Source organism: Pieris brassicae, chromosome 2, assembly GCF_905147105.1.
Source record: "Pieris brassicae chromosome 2, ilPieBrab1.1, whole genome shotgun sequence".
In the NCBI taxonomy this organism is placed as follows: Eukaryota; Metazoa; Arthropoda; class Insecta; order Lepidoptera; family Pieridae; genus Pieris; species Pieris brassicae.
The window spans coordinates 17,567,144-17,588,079 of NC_059666.1; the positions used below are offsets into that span (position 1 = coordinate 17,567,144).

At 35.0% G+C, this 20,936-nt stretch overlaps 2 protein-coding genes and 1 long non-coding RNA gene across 3 annotated transcripts; 1 reads left to right on the forward strand and 2 right to left on the reverse strand.

Annotated features, from left to right (window-relative positions):
- Window positions 1-1,722: 1,722 nt before the first annotated feature.
- Window positions 1,723-4,830, reverse strand: LOC123720424. The gene is made up of 3 exons (XR_006756060.1): window positions 4,698-4,830; window positions 2,218-4,475; window positions 1,723-2,066 (listed from the first exon to the last, which is right to left on the reverse strand). It is a non-coding gene; the product is annotated as an uncharacterized LOC123720424 (long non-coding RNA).
- A 160-nt stretch (window positions 4,831-4,990) lies between these two features.
- On the forward strand, window positions 4,991-16,058 carry LOC123720421 (alpha,alpha-trehalose-phosphate synthase [UDP-forming]). Its single transcript, XM_045677020.1, has 12 exons — window positions 4,991-5,325; window positions 6,065-6,221; window positions 9,047-9,319; window positions 10,017-10,134; window positions 10,471-10,918; window positions 11,241-11,483; window positions 11,685-11,879; window positions 12,249-12,438; window positions 14,008-14,145; window positions 14,455-14,641; window positions 14,749-14,855; window positions 14,938-16,058. The coding sequence occupies exons 1-12, from the start codon at window positions 5,144-5,146 to the stop codon at window positions 15,238-15,240; spliced, it is 2,541 nt and encodes an 846-aa protein (XP_045532976.1). The 5' UTR covers window positions 4,991-5,143; the 3' UTR covers window positions 15,241-16,058.
- Window positions 16,059-16,076: 18 nt separating this feature from the next.
- On the reverse strand, window positions 16,077-20,909 carry LOC123720422 (protein YIPF6). The gene is made up of 6 exons (XM_045677021.1): window positions 20,748-20,909; window positions 20,413-20,532; window positions 20,208-20,286; window positions 19,514-19,688; window positions 19,214-19,371; window positions 16,077-16,890 (listed from the first exon to the last, which is right to left on the reverse strand). Exons 1-6 carry the CDS (start codon window positions 20,772-20,774, stop codon window positions 16,775-16,777), a joined length of 675 nt encoding a protein of 224 aa, XP_045532977.1. The 5' UTR covers window positions 20,775-20,909; the 3' UTR covers window positions 16,077-16,774.
- Between the last annotated feature and the right edge of the window lie 27 nt (window positions 20,910-20,936).

Below are 20,936 nucleotides of genomic sequence, written 5' to 3' on the forward strand. Positions count from 1 at the left end.
CATTTTCAATACATATTAGGGAAAACACTCAAATAGTAAAAGATTTAATAAACATTCTTAAAAGTGAAAATGTTTATATTATTTTATTGCTATTGTGTCTATGCCCGCAACAATGAGAACGTACCTACTATTAAAGATACATACTTGTAAATAAAACTTAAAAGACTTGACATCTGGAACTCTCGACAATTTAATTGACGGGAGCTGTAGTAACGAAATATTTATATAATACCGGATTATTATCTAAATCCTTACCCTCTCCTTGACCAGGCACGCGTTTCTCCAATTTTCGATAGTTTATCAGCCTCATATTATTTATTATCATGAATGACGAACGTGATATGGCCACCTAGAGTGACGAAAAAAAAATAATAACGTATGTAGTTCGTCATGAAAATAAAATTGTTGTAACGATTATTATTACTGCAGTAAAAAGTATTTAATACCAATATTTCTTATCTTGGACGACGCCTATACCTGTGAAGGGGGTTACTACTGAAATTTTGACTTATAATTTCTTATAATATTTACTTTGTCTGGCCATAAATACTGTTACAATTGAAAATAACGAAATATTACATTCGAATTTAGAATCTGTCATTTTTATATCATTGGTCATTGGGTTTTCTCATTTTGGCGCCAATACATTGTACAATATTTTGCGATATTAATATGGGGTGTGGTGATAAAGAGAGCCGAATCGCTGTGATTGCATTACACAAAGTAGGTATGGAGCCAAATGCAATTTTTAAAACTCTCCATACGCTTGGTACTAATACCATATCTTATAAGGTAATATATAGGTGGAAACTTTCTACATTAAGCCCTCCTTCATTTTCTAAACATTTTCAGTGTTACCTAGGTATTCGATATTTACACACATTTTGCTTTTATATTTCTAGATTTTCCCGGCGATATTTATTAACCTAATTGGATCTTCATAGACCATTTACACAATCATGATAAAACCCGTCTCATTCATCGATATAGGTTAATAAATCATGGAATTTACTTCAGATTTTCGTGAGATATTTCAGTCAATATCCTAAAAAATATGTGACTGATAAAACCCTTTTAATATCACGAAGGATGTGGTTTTTTGAAAATATTTTTAGGTTTCTGACAGCATGTTGATAGCCTTGATCTTGCATTATTAGTTAAGCTTTTTAATAAAATTTTCTAAATATATATTCTGTAACATACATGGCTTATAAAAAGCAATTCTGCGTGTCGAAAAAAATAAACGATTTAGGTGACTATTACAGAGTAAATATTATTATTGCAACATTATTTTATGTGAGTATGATATATCAGTCACGTTGGGACTCACGAGCCTATATTTATTGTACATATTCATAACGCTAGCCCACTTTTGATTGTTTCTAGAAATATATTTTGTTTTAATTAACAATCAGAAGATAATTTACATATCATAAATTGTTTAGTTTTCTATCTTATAATTTTAAACTTTCAATTTCTTATTATTTGCTAAGCTTTAACAAACTATTCGGATATAATGACATAATTCAAACTTCTGCCATATAATTGTTCTTATAATCATACAAAAAAATAACCGAAATTGCTGAAGCTGTTTAAGCGGTTTAATAAAAACAAAAGGAGGTTATCTTGTATACAATATGTATAATGATAAGTAACATGTAAAAAACTTGACGTTTTTTACGTGGTAACATACATGGTACGATATAGGGACTGGTGCGACACCACCTTGTCTAGAGAAGCGTTTTGGCGTTTGAAATTATGAATGTTACATTTGAATTTTTAAAGCCAGTTAATTCTGTGAGAATAAGAAATAACAGTTACTATTGGTTCTATAGTCATTAAACAGAAAACGTTTTTAAAATATTATCAAGTACTAAGTTGACACTTGCTTGTTTATAAAAGAGAGAAGTTTGAACACTTACTTGTCTGCTAAAAAAAACAATGATAAGCCCCGGGAACTTCATAAACTATTTTCTTTCTAAAAACCAGCATAATCTCAAGGGAATACCCACACACACAGGTCAACTCTTCCTCAAAGTGCTAGCAGCTATTTTTCACCCATTTTCCTTAAACAATAATTTGTAATTGCAGAAGATAAGCGATATAGTTGAACTTGTGTACTCTAAATCTGACACAATTCCGTTAAATTCGTATCGGTTGTTAAGGAAAATTCGAATGCTTCAAGTTACATAAGTAAAAATAAATAGTGCCACCTACGTCGAGTTTCTTTTTCGCGCCATCTCAAGGTTGGGATATGTTCGGAGAAATGCAGCGAATAGCATACAATCAGGTCGCTATCGCTGTCGCCTGGATTACTAGTTAGTCAGCTTCTTCTTCAGTCACATTCTTCATTTCTGAAGATCATGTTAGTGGCGCCGTACAACTTTTTTTCATTTAGGTAACACAATGTACACTTATGAACATATAACATAACGATCCTTGGAATGTGAACTTGGCTATATAAGAAAATAACAATAGTACTAATTCTGAAATAATTTCATACCACATGGATTGCTCTCACTCTCACTTCAAATTAAGTCGTGGATTTTGATGACAGCCCCCGAGTCTGGAAATGAGAGAGATTTAGTCGCGGTACTTCTATACATATCTAAGCGGAGAGCCTAGTCTCTCCCCTGTCTTCGGCAAGCCTCTGAGCCTGGGTGATGGTAAGACCTGTAAATGGCGTTTGCTTGATCGGTCCCGCGATTAAGGGATCGGCCTTGAGGTCTGGTGCCCTACACTCTACTAGTCTCGATGAGTTTTCCTAAACATACTGAATCTCTGCATGTTACATGTCCAAAAAACTCAGGATACGTTGGTAACAAAGTGTCGAAAGACGATTTTTACCTGTAACCGTTTTAGTATGGACATGTTTGTTTCTTTTCTTTCTTTTGATTGTATTCACATATGAATGCTACGTACCTTGATATGTTTTAGTGTTCTTAACAACATCCTACCATAGACAATGGTTTATGGACAATTTGTATGGAATTGACATTATCTCACGTTTATCACTTGACCAATTTCATACAAGTTCGATTTGTGTTAGTGAGTCACGCCTGTTGAAAAGTGATTTTGTCTCAAGTGTATTGGTATTGCTAATAAAAAAATTATAGCCAATGACTCAAAATGAAGTAATGAATGTTAAACGTAATAATATAACGACATCTAATTAGGTATGAGCTGCTTATTATGCTGATAACAGGTTCCAAGGTTGCAGCACAACATGTAAACAAACCGATCACAAACACCAAGCCATGTGCGAATAACAAAACCATCGGCATGAAATATTCATACAGATTAAAACTTAAAGGTGTAAGGTAAACAAGCCGAGTAAAATAGACGTCATATAGAACCTTTAATCGTCCCGGACAAATAACACACATATTTAACTAGAACACATTTTTAACTAGAACAAATATCTGGTGTAATTAAGTTTTATATACATTCGCAAAGGCTCGAAAACTACAAGACTGATTGTTTTACCATTAGAACCCTACGTTTCTGGTGAACATAAGCTATAGAATATTTAAAAAAGGTTCCATTTCAAAAAGAACCAATAAAAATTTCTAAATCGCGGACGCTGCGAAAGCTATTATAAAAAAGAGCAAACTGATGTACTACAGTTTTATAGAAGATATCAATATAAAAAAGTCCGCGATCCGAGACCGTATGCGTAACTTTTTGCTTATAGTCTATTTACGGAGAACTTCAGGTTATAGAACATCGTGCTATTAATGCGGCTGGAACCACAGAACTCAGCTATTTAAAATTGTTAAAGTAAGTAAAATTAGTAAACTATTGTTAAAATCATAATTCTTTAAACCTGTATTCTGAATTTTTTATTGATATCAAAACAATATCAGAAAGAGATTTTAAAATATGTACACTCAAAAGTAGTAGCCATATCGATATGAATCATAATAGACGCATGAAGTACAGAAGGATGTTGAATTAAACACGTTTATTACTCGAGGACAATAAACACGACAGTGTCGCATGCGCACCATGGCCGATCCACGCTCGATACGCATGCATGTCTCCCTTAAGGTACGTGAAAATTATTGTAAAATATCCAAAACTGCATCTTTCCACTATATAGATCTTAAAGATACTACAACTACAAAATACGGCAAATAAATATTCCCATAAATAAGTAACGACGAAAGTATGTCGCTGGTTAAAACCAGATTTACAATTCTCCCGGTTATATGTATGCAATAATATTTTGGGTAAGATGCTTATAAGGTCTTTAAAAAAAGAATTAATTCTTTTAATACACAGAATACATCGAATATAACAATTAGGCCAAAATCACATAGATTCCAGGTGCTCACAAGAAATTTTAATAGACTGGTCCTGCAGCAAAGGAGTATACCAATTCTTAAAAGGCCGAGCCTCCTGGCAATATGAGTATCCATAAGCGGCGATACCACTTAACATCAGGTAAGTCTCTTGGCCTTTTGTCCCTTTGCCTGTAAAATAATGGTAATTGTAAGCTTAGTGGACTACGCTGATTTGACATTAAATACGAGAAAACTAAAACGTTGGATTGAAAGGCACCAAAACCATGAGTCAAATTTGGAAAATCAACATTTACTATACGGCATTATTTAATAAACACATTTAAATATATTTACGGTAAACATTTTGATTTATGAAATGACAATGATTTACGAATTACACTTTGCACTTACTAAGTAGGCATGGCATCTGAGAAACAAACATAACTTATTGTTATCAAAACAATATTATTAATTCTCAGGAATAACGTCAGAGATACATCGGGGCTTGTTACAATCATAAATAATTTAAAGAATTAATATAGAAAAATCGCAGAAAGAGCCAACCCTCGCCTCGGACAGGTCACTGGAGTGATAACCTCTTTGCGAAGCTCCAATGGACCTTCGACACCGTCAGACGCAAGTAAGAACATCAAATGACTGAGACGCGCGCAAACTTATAAAGGTGATCGACGCATACAACTATAATAGTTCGTCTTCGATCTCAGTCGACGATGTTTATCTCATACAAGCAAACAAAAGGCCATTTTACTGAGTAGACTACTTGCAATGACATAATTAAACAGTAAAGTGTAAACAGAAGAGTAAATCAATTTGAATTTCCCGGTATTTTGTTGCGCATGCGTGAGAGTCTCTCTGTGATTGGTCGTGTTTCGGAACATTCAAAAATCAACATGAGTGAATTAAACAGTGTCAGTCGATCTGCGTGCAACAGTAAAGCGAGCATGATTGTTGTTTCAAACAGATTACCTTTTGTTTTGAAGAGGAATGAGAAGACCGGTGTATTAGAGCGGAAAGCCAGGTAATTAAAGGATTTATTGGAATCCTTTTAGATATTCTTCAAAGTCTGTAGAAAATTATATATATATTATTCCGCGTCGGTACAAAATAGGGCATGTAACTTTTCGATTCTTAGATACTAATAACCTTTAGCCACAGTTTTCAAAAATGATTACTAAACAGAAGTTTGATTTTGTTTTTCGGAATTCGGAATTTGATAACAACAACATGGATAATTTAAAATGTTACCCAGATTTTAGGTACTAACCAGCTAATAAATTTGCTTTTCAAGAGAATTATTCTGCATTTTATAACTGTATCTAATCGAAAATGTGTGAATGTGTTGTTTACTAAACAAGCTATCGGTTAGCTGAAAGCTAATAACTTTTACCTATAAGTTATATTTAAACATTTACTTATTTACAATATGTCTAGTGCAAAAATACTCCTATTCCAATCTCCCTACAAGATTTACATAAAGTATTTACTTTATTATATAATAATAAACAGAAGTCGTCCCCAACAACCTACGTCTTAAACCACACCCTATCGATAAAACAAATCTAACAACTGTTTTATTGATGAAACAGAAAGTTTTTGGAGTTTTCATATGTATGCACATTATTTATAATTGTATTTTCATTTGACAAAGAAACAAAACGCACAAGTTTTTTTTACAATCTCAGCCTCCAGATCTTGATTCGATGTCGATGTCACTAATAATATGAATTGTCTAATGCAGTTTTGATCATTATTTCCAGTGCTGGTGGACTGGTTACCGCGGTCGCGCCGGTGGTTATACGCGGCAATGGTATTTGGGTGGGATGGCCCGGCATCCACTTGGATAACCCCAGTGAGAGCATTCCAGAATCTGACCCCAACGATAAGACGCCTACGGCTGGTCTACGCTCTAGTAAGGTATGTTTTGAAATGCTATGCAATATTTATTCTAATATAGATATCATTTATTATCTGTATATTACATACGCAAGTAGATCTGACCTTCTGTATCCGGGTCAATTATTATTTCGCCCGAAAACTTCATCTTCGGGCTACACGCACTGGCCCAATTTTGGTAAAGAAGATCCCTGCTGTAAATCTGCGTCCAAGCCGCCTTGTAGTCTCGTATCTAATGTTGAGTTCACATCATTATGTATAACGAATCTATAATAATAATTACGTATGGACAAAATTACCAAATTTATTTTAAAACAATTACGTATACTACACATTAGTAGGGACCAACCCCATAAAACAAATATCAAGCACAACATAATATAACTAATTCGTGTTTTTATTAAATAGCATTTCTGTTACGAAGTTATCTTTAGAACATAGTGATATGGTTAAAGTAAATATTACCAAGGAGTTGGTATTTTTCGTGGGACATATGAAATTTATGACTTCGGCTAAGTCGAAAGTACACACAGGAATTACTTACTCCATTAGCCTTATCTGATAAAGGTATTTGATTAGGCTTATTAAACACCGTACACACCTGTTAATTTCCATACAAATGCTATGTCCTCTATTTACAAAAGCCTTAAAGAGTTATATGAGAATTAGAACGTATTATAATGATATGTTATTATTATAATCCGTGTTTTTGTGTGTTGTATATTTACAATTACTTACGTTACGTTACGTACTATACTTAGAATTAGATAGCGGTAATATTTTTGTATAATTAGGAATAATTAAGAAAAAAACTTTTTGAACGGATTAAAGCTATGTATTATTATTAAAAAATTATAATTATTCACATAATTTTCGCGTGCTTTTCAGCGTGCGTGGTCACGATTGTAGTACGTCATAGCTACAAAAAGATACCAATTTTTCTTATTATTACAGTTATGTCCCAATTAATTTAAGGTAAAATATGCCACCGAAACCCTGGAACAAACTAAACCACGTTTATCCCCATAAACCTCTCTTCGAACTTCAAATCAATTCGTATTCACGGCTATATAATACCTATAACCCCGGACATTTAAAAATTATTATGAGCGAAATAAGTATCCAAATTGAAACTGAATAAAAAGCGCTAAGTGACTAATGTTTTTCTACAGCCGAGAAAAAAAAACGAAAAATTAAAGATTTCTGTATGGGTAAATAAGTGTACAATAAAATATAACGAGAAATCCTGATAGAGCTTGCAATAAAATTTGCCATACACGATGTCCATGCCGGCGTACCTGCGAACGGCAGCTAGTACACATACCGGCAAACTTCTTGAGCATTAAACAAGGGAGTGGGGGAAAGTTTGCGCATCGTACACTGTGCGGGACACAAACGTCATCTGATTTACCAATCACGCGATCGACACGTCACTCTCCCGCCGCCACCATCGCAGTGATACCTAAAAATCGCTTCTGCGCAGACAAGGCCATTTGTTCAAGATGTTTGCCGGTGTCTGTATTAGGTATATTGTCACTTGAAGTTGGGTTCATAAGGAGTTATACATTTTAATTGCCTATTTTATTGCTGTCATAACATCGGTATTGTTTTGTTTCTTGATAAGTGAATGCGGCGACTTATTTCCTAGAGAAATAAGCTATATTATATAAAATATATATTTATGCAAATATAATTAAGCATTAAACAACCTGAATAGAATATTAAATATAATAGTAACCAACTTTAATATTAAAAAATATATAATGAAACATAGAAATGTGACTGGCCGCTTGCCTCTGACGAAAAGACTAAATTATTTGTTTCCTATAATACATTTCTATTGATAATTACAACAGCTTTTACGATAATATTGTTTTAGCTGTTTTAACAAATAATACGTCGTATTCTTAGCCGTTAGTCATTACTCGTTAGCAGTGAAGTAGTTAGCGGATACTAAACGAAAATACCTATTGCGTCGCCAGTAAACAAGAATACCGACGATGCAATTAAAGTGAAGGACATATAAGATGTATCTAAATTGTATGTATGCATTATTTAAGCCAGCCTTATTCTTCTTTACTGAGACTTAGATATCCTCCCCAGTTGATACTTCCAACCTCTCCTAACCATTGTGCCGCAGGCGGCAATTTGCGTGTACATCAGGGAGGATATCTGGTTTGTCACCTCGGGACGCTTGAAGGAACGGACCTATCTAACCTCGGGCTGCGCGTAGACTACGATGACCATCAGCGATTCTATGCGTGCTTGTATAGGTTCCGCGATTCTACGCGTGCCGGTATGTAGCGGAAATGCCGAAACTGCTCGAAATCCCGACTTGCTCGGCTCTGTTACCACCAATAACGCGGGTAGATCTTTTCATGACTTTGTCGTGGCATATGGCCTGACACATATGGTTCCCACAATTACGCAAATGCCTGATGTGGATGGTCATCATCATCAAGATCAAACGATCTTTGTTGGACCTTCTGTTGACCTCACACTCAGAGCACTACCAAGTCTCTGTCGAACCTCCTCTGGGTTTGTCGGATCATTATATGTTCCGGAGCCCTACGCGCCTACTGTGCCTAATACGCGCCCTCCACGGCTGTCACCGTATTTGTCACTATAGGTCAGCAGATTGGGATGGATGCGTTCTTTCTTAACGCTCCAGTTTCCGTCGCTAACTCTGTCGACAAAGTGGTCCTGGAAAATGGCTATTCGTATTTACCTTTTTATTAGTAATTGCTAGGGAAGTGTCTATTTTTATGGAAACTATAGAAATAAAAGAAAATTTTATGTTATCAAAAGAAATCCAGACAAAATCTAAATCCGTAATGTTATTACAGATTGTAGCCATACATGCAGAACCAAAGCTTTTCGACAGCTACTACAATGGATGTTGCAATGGAACTTTCTGGCCTCTGTTTCACTCTATGCCGGATCGAGCCACCTTCATTGCTGACCACTGGCGAGCTTATATCAAGATCAATGAGGAGTTCGCAGAAAAAACCGTACACGCCTTAAAGCTACTGAAGGAAACCAAACAGAAGAATACTTCACCGCCCATCGTCTGGGTACATGATTACCAACTTATGCTGGCTGCTAACTGGATTAGACAGGTAAGAATTTAGGATAATTATATCTCTTATGCTAACACAGTCATCTCACGGCCTTCCCAGCCATTTAATGAGACAAAAGTGTCTTATAATTATTCTTTGAATCTACAGGAAATTGCTATGGGAACAATTAACTTATCGTAAAATCAGCTGTATAAAATTGTCGTTACTATTAACAAATAGGAATTCTTAATATCGAACAAATATAATTTATAGAATTTAATTTTAACTCTGAAATACTAATAAGATATTTAGAAAACGAAGCTTAATAGAAGACAAAGATGATTTAAAAAAATACATATTTGATCGCTTCGACTTATTTACAATACAATACACCTACATATTAATGTTTAGTAAAAAATAAATCAACGGCGCTACAACCTTTTTAAGTCTGTGCCTCAGATTTATGTATCTGTTTCATGATCATTTGTTAATCTAAATAGGCAAGTAGGTAATCAGCCTTCTGTGCCTGACGCACGCCGTTGACTTTTTGGGTCTAAGAGAAGCCGGTTTCCTCACGATACTTTCCTTCACCGTTCGAGCGAATGTTAAATGCGCACAACCAGGGATCGAACTTTAGGGATGAGAGTCGCACGCTAAAGCCACTAGGCCAACACTGCTCATTAATGTTTAGTATTATGCATTAATTTATTATGCCCTTATTAACACTCAAATATATCCATTTATTATGTTTTATTAGCGCGCTGAAGAGGACGAGTTGAGATGCAAACTGGCATTCTTCCTTCACATTCCATTCCCGCCGTGGGACATCTTCAGGCTGTTCCCATGGTCCGATGAAGTGCTACAAGGAATACTTGGTAAGAAAATGTGAAGTTGTGTAATTTTGAAGGTCAATCTAACATTATGTAAATTCGGTCATTACTTCCAGAGTTCAAGCCCCGTAAGTCAAACATATAGTTTGAACATTATGTTTACTATTTTATTTTTAAAGCGTTATAAACACATACCTAGTCCACTTTCAAAGCAGATGCTAGAAATTGATAAAATACCTATATTAACAATGTTTACGACAGAACATTTATATAAATTGCATATAATTCCGGTCCATTATTTGTTATATTCGTAATAGTGATTATATATGCATGCAAGTGCCTATATGTTGCATATAATTACCAAAATACCGTTTTTTTTAGGATGCGACATGGTTGGATTCCACATTACGGACTATTGCCTGAACTTCATCGATTGTTGCCAAAGAAATCTAGGTTGTCGTGTTGACCGTAAGAACCTGCTCGTTGAATTGGGAGGTCGTACAATTTGTGTTAGACCACTCCCAATCGGTGTCCCATTCGACAGGTTCGTCACGCTGGCTCAGAACGCTAAACCAGTGCTGTCAACAAGCCAGAAAGTCATTCTCGGTGTGGATAGATTGGACTACACCAAAGGTTTAGTTCATAGGCTCAAAGCGTTTGAGAGGCTACTGCTAAAACATCCAGAGCATATAGAAAAAGTTGTGCTGCTTCAAATTTCGGTGCCATCGAGAACAGATGTTAAGGAGTATCAGGATTTGAAGGAGGAGATGGATCAGTTGGTTGGCAGGATTAACGGAAGGTTCACGACGCCGAACTGGTCGCCAATTAGGTGAGATAAACAAAAAAGTTTTAAATAAAATTAAGACTTATTTGAAAAAGAAATTTGCATAGATTAATCGTGTCGATTAGTCGTGATTGATTTATTATATAGCCAAATATATTTTGTATATTTAAAGATGTAGTAATGAGGAATACTAACAACGGCCCGCCAAACCGTACGTTATGTACTAACGTTGTTACCAATAAAATTATATAAAAATCAAGACCTTAGGATATGCATGGAATGGGACAAATACATTTTTTATTTATTTAAAGTCCATCAGTCGTTGCCTATCAATAACAATGGAATAAAACTACAAAATGGCGTTTAGGTATATATACGGCTGCGTGGGGCAAGACGAGCTGGCTGCTTTCTACCGCGACGCAGCTGTTGCTTTGGTCACACCACTACGAGATGGAATGAACCTAGTAGCGAAGGAGTTCGTGGCGTGTCAAATTAATACGCCTCCTGGTGTTCTGATAGTTTCTCCTTTTGCTGGTGCAGGAGAAATGATGCACGAAGCTCTAATATGTAACCCTTACGAGTTGGATGATGCAGCAGAAGTTATTCACAGGTGAGAGATTACACTTTTAATCAATCACGTTTAGTATAGCATTTGACGCGATTTAAAGATTTCTCAAATATGTCGCGTCGGTTTTAAAGGGCACTCGTGTTTAATAAAAATTAATTGAAGCAATCATCAAACATCCTTAATACAATGGTCCCTTACCCTTATAATTATTTCGTAATATTTAATAATAACTTAAATTTCCAGAGCGTTAATAATGCCCGAAGACGAAAGAACAGTCCGTATGAACCACCTGCGCCGAAGGGAACAAATGAATGATGTGGATAGTTGGATGAAGAGTTTCCTCAAAGCCATGGACTCGCTTGAGGAGGAGGCAGATGATATTGGAGCTACCTCCATGCAACCCGTCACAATTGATGACTTCGACGAGTATCTCTCAAAGTAAGGAGATTTATTTACTAGGTGTGTAAAAATCTTTTTCAATGAACTAACCAAAACAAAGAAATTTTAATTCGAATTAGTTCCTGAGGCTTTCGTCATCAAGCAAACAAAATCTTCGGCTTTAGTGGTACAGAACATTCAATTCTTATATGATTATAGAATACTTAATATACAAAAACATTAATTCTGCAACAATTTTACAAACTCGTAACTAAAATCGACAATTGACTTTGTCGTCGTCAGTAATTAATAAGAAATTTTTGAATTTGGAATGTCAGTGCATAATTTCATATATCATTATCGCAATTTTAAATCCTTTTTATACGTCATGTTTGATTAAAAAAACATTAAAAAGGTATGTTTTTTCAGATACATTGGTTACACCCAAAAGTTGGCTCTTTTATTGGATTACGATGGTACGTTAGCTCCTATAGCGCCACATCCTGATCTGGCCACTCTCCCATTGGAAACTAAGCATACCCTGCAACGGCTGTCAAATATGTCGGATGTCTACATCGCCATTATATCAGGCAGAAACGTCAATAATGTAAAGGAAATGGTAAGTACAGGCTTGAGTAATTCCAGACATATGTCCTTCTGAATATACAAAAAACAGCATATCTTTGCATTTTCAAAATCTAAGTTTAACAATTTCTACGAAGTTTCAGAAACTAGTATAAATAAACTACTTCTAAGAACGATTAAAATGCTAATTAAGAGTCACCACAGTGTAACAAGCCGTTACCAATGGCTCTACAACCATTTAGATCTGGGCCTCAGATTTCTGTATCTGTTCCATGATCATTTCTACAACGCCGTTGATCAATCTTCTGTGCCTGATACACCGTCGACTTTTGTGGTCTAAGGCAAACCGGTTTTCTCAAGATGTTTCACTGTGCGATCAAGTGTTAGGGATCGAAACTACGACCCCAGGGATGAAGCTGAAGCACAAGATCGAATACATATTTCATGGATTAATATAAAATAAGTAGAGAAAACCAGTATCTTTTTATAATTTGACAGATTGTTTTCAAACAGAGATTCAAACAAATTATCAATACGTAACATTTCTGTATAAATTAAAACTAAAATTACATAATTAAGATTGTTTCAAATTTTGATAATAGCCCGATAATAGGTGTGACCCGCAACTTTATCAGTCAAATAGTTATACACTTGGTATTACTAATTTATATTTTCTCTCCGCTTAAGGAAAACTTAAGTAAACATTTCTATATATCGTGTATAGTATATATTTCGTGTTATGATCGTTGTGGTGTACGGTAATATGTTTATTACCGAAAATAGACATAATATTCAAAGACAACAAACAGTTTTTGATTTTATGTTACACAAATAATGAGCATTACAACGTTATATAAGGCACTTACTGGAGAAGGAAAAATTTCTGATGTATCCCTGCATTGTTAGTGCACAAGAAAAAAACAAAACAAAATCTGTTGATAAAAAAGTCGTAAAATTTATCACCATTTTTGTGACCCAGAATGTAGGTCTGTACTTTGTACCTTTGTCCCCTTTAGCCCGTTAACATTAACCTTGTTATGATATCGGATTATGCCTAGGAGATATGGCTACAAACATATATTTTTGCATATCTATGTAAATGATTAGTGCTGTAACAGATATATGTCACCAATGGTGATAAGCGAGTAAATGGCTATATGAAGGGGTCAGTGAAAATAATAAGTCTAAATAATAAGTCACTGAGAAACGTGCTAAGTTTTTCTATACATTATCGCACACTATGTATAAAATTTCCTTTATTTAATTTTATTTCATTCATTAAATCCGCAGTTTATATGACCTCAGTTCGCAATAACAAGACGTTATCTTGAAACTTTGACCTGCATATCGGACAGTTAAAATATTTATATTGTCGAATACGGTCAGGCTAATATTATTATTATTAATTAAGCAGTATTGGTTATTCTCATACAGCTAGAAACAGGTCACGGCTCGATATTGCGTTGTATTAAGTTTGTATAGATCATGTACGTAAATGTTCGTCAATAAGTTTTCGTACTGAGAATCTCCCTCCGTATTTAAAACAGAGATCTTACTTCGCTTCAATTGTAAACTAGAATTACAAAAACCATTTTTTTTAAAGGTTGGAATAGAAGGTATAACGTATGCTGGTAGCCATGGTCTGGAGATATTACACCCCGATGGCAGCAAGTTCGTGCACCCAATGCCAATGGAGTTACAAGATAAGGTCGTCGACCTACTCAAAGCTTTGCAAGAACAGGTATGTTATGACTACTACGCTCGAGGGTAAAGACCTTGGTTTATTATTGTTGGTTTTATAGAAATAAACCAGAATCATAATTGTCACCTATCTGCAGTTTGAGATTAAATCCCTAGATATTATAGGGTCTCCTTATACCTTGGCAGTATTTTGTGATATTCCTACTGGCTTGGACACCTTTGGAAGCAAAAGACTAAGAAAGATTTATTCATTTCAAAACGCCCAAGTAATCTGTAGACAAGCAGGCTAGTCTCGAAATAATTGGTCCTTCAAGCCGGATTTTAATTACATATTTTAAATTTATAAAAGGTATGTAAAGACGGTGCCTGGGTGGAGAACAAAGGTGCTCTGCTAACCTTCCATTTCCGAGAGACGCCTGTGGCTAAACGTGCCGCTCTCGCAGAAACTGCTCGGAGACTTATCACCTCTGCTGGCTTTACACCTGCTCCCGCGCACTGCGCTATTGAGGCGAGGCCGCCTGTACAGTGGAATAAAGGTAATAATAGTGAAATATAGATCCTTGTAACTATTCAGTTTTTTCTATTATTTGAATATAAACTATTATATTACTAAGCGACACCAATAATATAAATAATTTTATAGGTCGCGCATCCATTTACATCCTGAGAACTGCATTTGGTCTTGATTGGAGTGAGAGGATTCGTATTATTTACGCTGGTGATGACGACACAGATGAAGACGCAATGCTGGTGAGTTAGATTATTTTTAATATGTACATATATTATTTCGATCTTTACGCCATTCTACAAGTAATTATTAATCATTTTCCAGGCACTTAAAGGTATGGCCGCAACATTCCGTATAGCATCGTCGAACATAATAAAGACGTCCGCAGAACGTCGTTTGTCATCCCCAGACTCGGTACTGGCAATGCTCAAATGGGTTGAACGACATTTCTCCAGACGTAAGCCCAGGGCAAACTCTCTCACATATAAAAGTGCCAGATTAGCTCGCGATACACTTCAGATGCATGTTTCGTACCAACTTCCTGCTCGGTCGCCAAGACATACTCCACCACGCACCCCAGATAAGATCTCTGATAAATCTAATTCAAGTGGGTCTGAATCCAGTTAAATCACTAATTGCCAATATGATTAGGGCATATATCTCGGGTACATCTTTTCTGTTGCATTAAATTATCTGTGGTCTTTTTTAATGTATGAATTCTTTAACTAAAATTAATTCTGATGAGAATGTGATAATTGTTAAAATCATTTTTTAAATTTCATTTGTAATTTATATTTAGATACTTTTATATGAGTTTTCAATTTATTTATTTAAAATTAGTTAATTTTAACCGCAAATTTTATATGATCGTGTGAAAACATTTCATAAGTGTACGTTGATTGTATAAACATTTTTGATGACATTATGTATTAAAAAATCAAAATAAAAAATAAAACTCGCACATTTAACTATAACGTTGTATACAACATCCAAACTCTACACCAATTATCTGGTACAAGTAATAACTTTTCGGAGCTTTTAACTTTTGATAACTTTATATAAGGTGAATGCCAATTTTGATACATTTAAAATTTCTCAAACGGAATATACAATTTTTTTTCGCATACAATGTACTACAAATATTAAAACAAAATAGTTCCTATACAAAAATCTGAAATAAATTACGTATTTCAATTGTAAGTATTTATCGTGAAATTGCGTATTTAGGGGTATATAGTTGTGTTGTAAGCACAATTTTTAAAGATTATTTAAGTAATTCAATACTCTCAAAAATGGCTGTTTGTGTGTATGTGGGAGTGAATATGCTAGTCCTATTATGAAGACTAGGAGTTCTAAATGTTCTTTCCATAACTTATGTATTTTTAGATACAATTTATGTTTTCTATGTTAGAAATAAAATTCAATATGGATAAAAATATGTTTTTTATTAATAAATATGTACAAAAATGTTGTTGAAAACATGATATTTCATAAATTCCGAAGAAATTTTAAGTACATAATATAAATAAATTAGATTTAAAAAATACTGTAAATCCAGAATGGAATGTGTTAAAGAATGTGGTGAGTATAAAAAGACAAACTTAGTCATACAATCGTCCTAACTTAAACGTATGCCACGAAACAACTTAATCTAATTTCTGCTACATTTAATTCTGTACAACCAGGCTTAATAACCGATTTGAGGTTTTGCAATTGGAAACAGGAAATTAATAAAAAAATCTCTTTATATAAAACAAAATGATTTTATAGCGCCACCTGGTGCGACACGAACAAAAAACTGACCAGTCAAAAAGACCTTCGGTATGAGACAGAATTTTCAAAATATGAGGATGATATACCCCCTAGGATGATATAATATAGTAACAATATTAAAAAAAAATTAAAGTTGTGTCCGTTTAACGATGTTATTTGTAAGACAACTAGGTTTAATAAAATGTATATAGATACAGTAACTTCATGGTATCAATACGCCAAACAGGCCTGAACGCAGCTTTCTATTTAGTTCAAAATTAGTCCCTTCGCTAACCTTAATACTTATTAAAACATTACACTGTATTTGTGTCATAAATTCATATATTAATAACTTACATTACATAAATATTCACAAATTACCCTACAAGTCTTTATCACAATTGTGCTCCTAAGCGGTGTGAGAAACGACTAGCCACGATAGTATGAAGTAGAACAAGCAAATGGGGTAAACTGCTAGACCTTTTTTACCTTCAGGCTGGCTATCACCAAGGAATTTTGTTGCAGCTGAAAAACAAATGAACTCTTTTTAAAATACCTCTCTCAAAGCTCTTTAAAGATATAAAGGGCTAGCACACACACACTAGCACCCAGCGAGATAGATACATTATTATCCAACGAGATCGACAAGTCGCATGTGCGGCCCGTGGTTGGTCGCAAATTTAAAATATTTTTCCTTTTGTTTTTTTCGCTTCTTACTTGAGAGGTAAAGAAGAGGCACTGTTATCAACGTCCATTTTGAAGTGCTTTATATCGGCACTAACGAATTTAGCTGCTGTTTTGGCCGCGGTTCTAGACCGCAGTGTGCTATTGCCCTAATAGCTTACTCTGTTTTCATGGCTTAGTTGAAAACATACACGAATAATTGTATTAAAAAATATGAGTTGTTGAATGGGAAATTTTGACCCAAATTAAACAATCAATGACAACACAAGGAAGTTTTTAAAGCAGTTATACACTCTCGCAAAGTCGTAATGCTTTGACAATACATTGGCTGTAGTGTCAAAATGGAGTGGAGTGCGGCACAATCTTCATAATAAACCGCTTTTTAGTGGAATGCAAGAAATTATGCATTTCGCCTAGACGTTTGGTTTAACTTAAGGGTTGTAACAAAAACTATATAATGGTTAAAATGGAAGTGGTCTGGTCAGAGAACATAAGAAATGGTCAAAGCTGAATGAACCAGCTAGCTCATAATGGTTAATGAGACAACAAAACAAAAAAGAAGTAGGCAGTAAAGAAGATTGGACAAGAAGAAGAAGGACAGGATTCTATAATATATGCAAAGAACAACGCAATGCTAAAGTATCAACACAACAAGAAACTCTACATTGAATAGTCAAATCAGTGGAACAAGTATCTGTACCATGCCACACTATGTTTTTTTATGTAAAAGGAGGCAAACGGGTAGGAGGCTCACCTGATGTTAAGTTATACCGCCGCCCATGGACACTCACATTGCCAGAAGGCTCGCACGTACGTTGCCGGCCTTTCAAGAATGGGTATTTTGTATTGTATTCCGCCGTGACTTCCGATAATGAAACTCAGCAGCAGGGATTAGACCGAACAACTACTCTGAACACTATCCGTGGTAAATGCGGTAGAAGATGCAGAGACCCCACATCTCTACGTAACGCCAAGGGATCAAGCCGCACGGAACGTGACTGGTCGTTGACGATTCGAAACGCTTTTCGTTGAATACGGTCCAGCGGAGGTAGCTGGTACTGGGGAGCTCCCACACAGCGGTGAGAACATTACTCCATGTGGGGCCGAATTTGCGCTTGATAGTCGTCTTACTGAGCACAAGCTTTTTGGAGGCCAATTTGGCCTTCCATTCCCTTCCAAATGATCACGAAATTGAACGTCATTCGATTTGTCAACGCCGAGTATTCCGATGCTAGCTGAGGCTTTAAGCAGAGTGTCGTATAGATTTAGTTTAACCCAGTACGAGACTCCACGTAGAAGAATTTCGACATCAGACACAAGTTTGTTCCGGTACTCATCGACAACTGCCCGGCCAGAGAGTTCTGTCGTCCGCATATCCGCTGAACATATCAATGAATTTTGCTAAGTTGTAACAGCTATGCAGAATATGCAGATATGCAGAATAAACAGGGTCGGGGATAGGACACAGCCTTGTGGGACACCAGCATTGACGGGTTTAAGGTCGGAGCATGCTCCGTCGATGATAACCTTGATGCTCCGATCAGCGACAAAGCTATAAATCCCAGTGCATAATTTCTCGGGTAGCCCTTGAGCTGGAAGCTTCGAGAGCAGTGCTCTGTGCCACACCCGATCGAAGGGTTTCGCTATGTCCAAACTTACTAATAATGGTTTCCATTATTTTGGAGAACAAGGAGGTTATAGCTGTTGGGCGATAGTTGGACGGATAAGAGCGATCGCCATTTTTAGGAATCGGATGTATTGGAAGGTTTTTTAGCACTTAGGGACTATGCCGAGCGAGTACAGGTACCGAAACTTACTGACTTGGCTCCGGTCTAAACGCCCCTAGCGCCTTAAGACCGCAGCAGAATCAGGCCCGCTCGACTTCTGAATATCCTATATAATTTTCGGCATTGATGTATCATACCGCAAAATGGTCGATGGTGGAGGTCACCATGGTTATCCAAAATTGAGTTGGCAAGGAGAGAGATATATTTAAAACCACTTCCAATAAGAAATATTACTAATGTGTTAGAATATTTGTTTCTAGTTGTTCTTATAATTAGTGATTGATTATTCCTATCAGATTTCTGATAATACTATAATTATGAAAACTGTTTTAAAAAAAACACAAATACCTTTACCTTAACTAATTAATAAAACTTACCAAATGTTGCCCATATGAATCCAACCATAGATATGACAAATCGTAGGAAGAATAAAAATGTATTTTGTGTACTGAACAATATCACTCGGCAGATGACTAGAGCTAATGCAATGGGGAAAAGACAATATCCCAACACGCATACTGATTGGAAAAACGACCTGAAAATGCAAAAAAAAAAATATGAATTTAGGGATATTTATCAAGTCATCAATTATTATTTTAAGACTTTACTTTTTACCTAAACACAATCCAAGCAGTGTGTTAAATATATTAAATTTATATTTAAGTTTGACAACTTACATATTTCCTCCAAGTAGCTTAGAATTAAAGGTCACAATAGCGGCACCTATCCACACCAGTACAAAGACTTCTGCAAATTCAGGGCCTCCGTCACCTGTTTTACTTGTGGGTTCTGACGAGCCCTGCAGAATAGTTGCCATGAATGTACAAAGTAATAATGGACCCCATAGATCCCCTGAAATTTTAGGAAAACAAGATTATTATTGGATTAAAGCATAATATTATTGAAGACAACTTAATTTTGTATGATAGCAATTATTATTTAAAGTTGATTTTTATTTAACCCAATGAATATAATCATATACAGTAAAACCCGCTTAAGAAAATTTCTCAGGGACTCTACCAAAAACATGTCTTACGAGAGAAAGCATATTATACGGGATAGGAAAAATAAAACATACTCTTATATTTTGTATTATGTTCTAATTTTAAATTTTTAAATTTAATATAGGTATTAAATTATACATTTATGAATTATATTAAATACGTATGCCTTTCTGGGGGCTCACATGAGAGCACTCGTTTAGACCTATCAGCTTGGGTGTATTAAACAGGATGGTGAATCTTATTAAGCGTTAAGTAATGTATGAAAATATGTCTCAAGTTGCAGAGACTGGTGTATTCGGCGAGAAATTGTATTAAACTTGATCGTCTTAAACGGGTTCTACTGTATATAGCATAAAGTTCTACTTACATTCTTTCAATAAACTTGTTTTCTCTCTGGGTATTAGTACATGGTAGAATTTATTACCCACAGCTCTTAAGTCTCTTAGCTGAAATAAGCATCAAAATACATATGTTAAGTCATATAATAGATCTTTTAAATATAATTTTATAACATCTTTGATAAATTCTGATATATTCTAAATATATACATATATACACCCAAGGAAACTCACAAATGTTTCTTTAATAGGTTCATCTAGAGTATTAAACTCCATTGTATCACCAGAAGGTACACCCTGACCTGGAATGTTCATTTCACCTTCTATAACTCCTACATCACCAGCAGGATACATCTGAAAATATTAAGATGTAAATAACTTTGGTAGGTGTGTAAGAAGAAAAAAAGGGTCGCATTTATGTAAATATACCTTAAAAATCCTTCTCTACTAATTACGAAAACATAAATTTTATAAAGTATAAATGCATTATATGTAGATAACAAAGTACATAATATTTTTAGAAGTTTCAAAATAAATCATGAAACCAAATGTAAAAAATATATACTTACGTCGTATTTGGAATCAAAAGTCGCCATTGTGTTTAATTCGTTGATGTTTGTTGTGAATAATACAATATTACAATAGTATTAATAATCCAACACATCAAATCCCAGAAACTTTTAAAAAATCATTTCCACGATAGTAATTCGTAATAATTCTTCATTGATTAGTTTACAAACTGTCAAGTGTCAATGTTA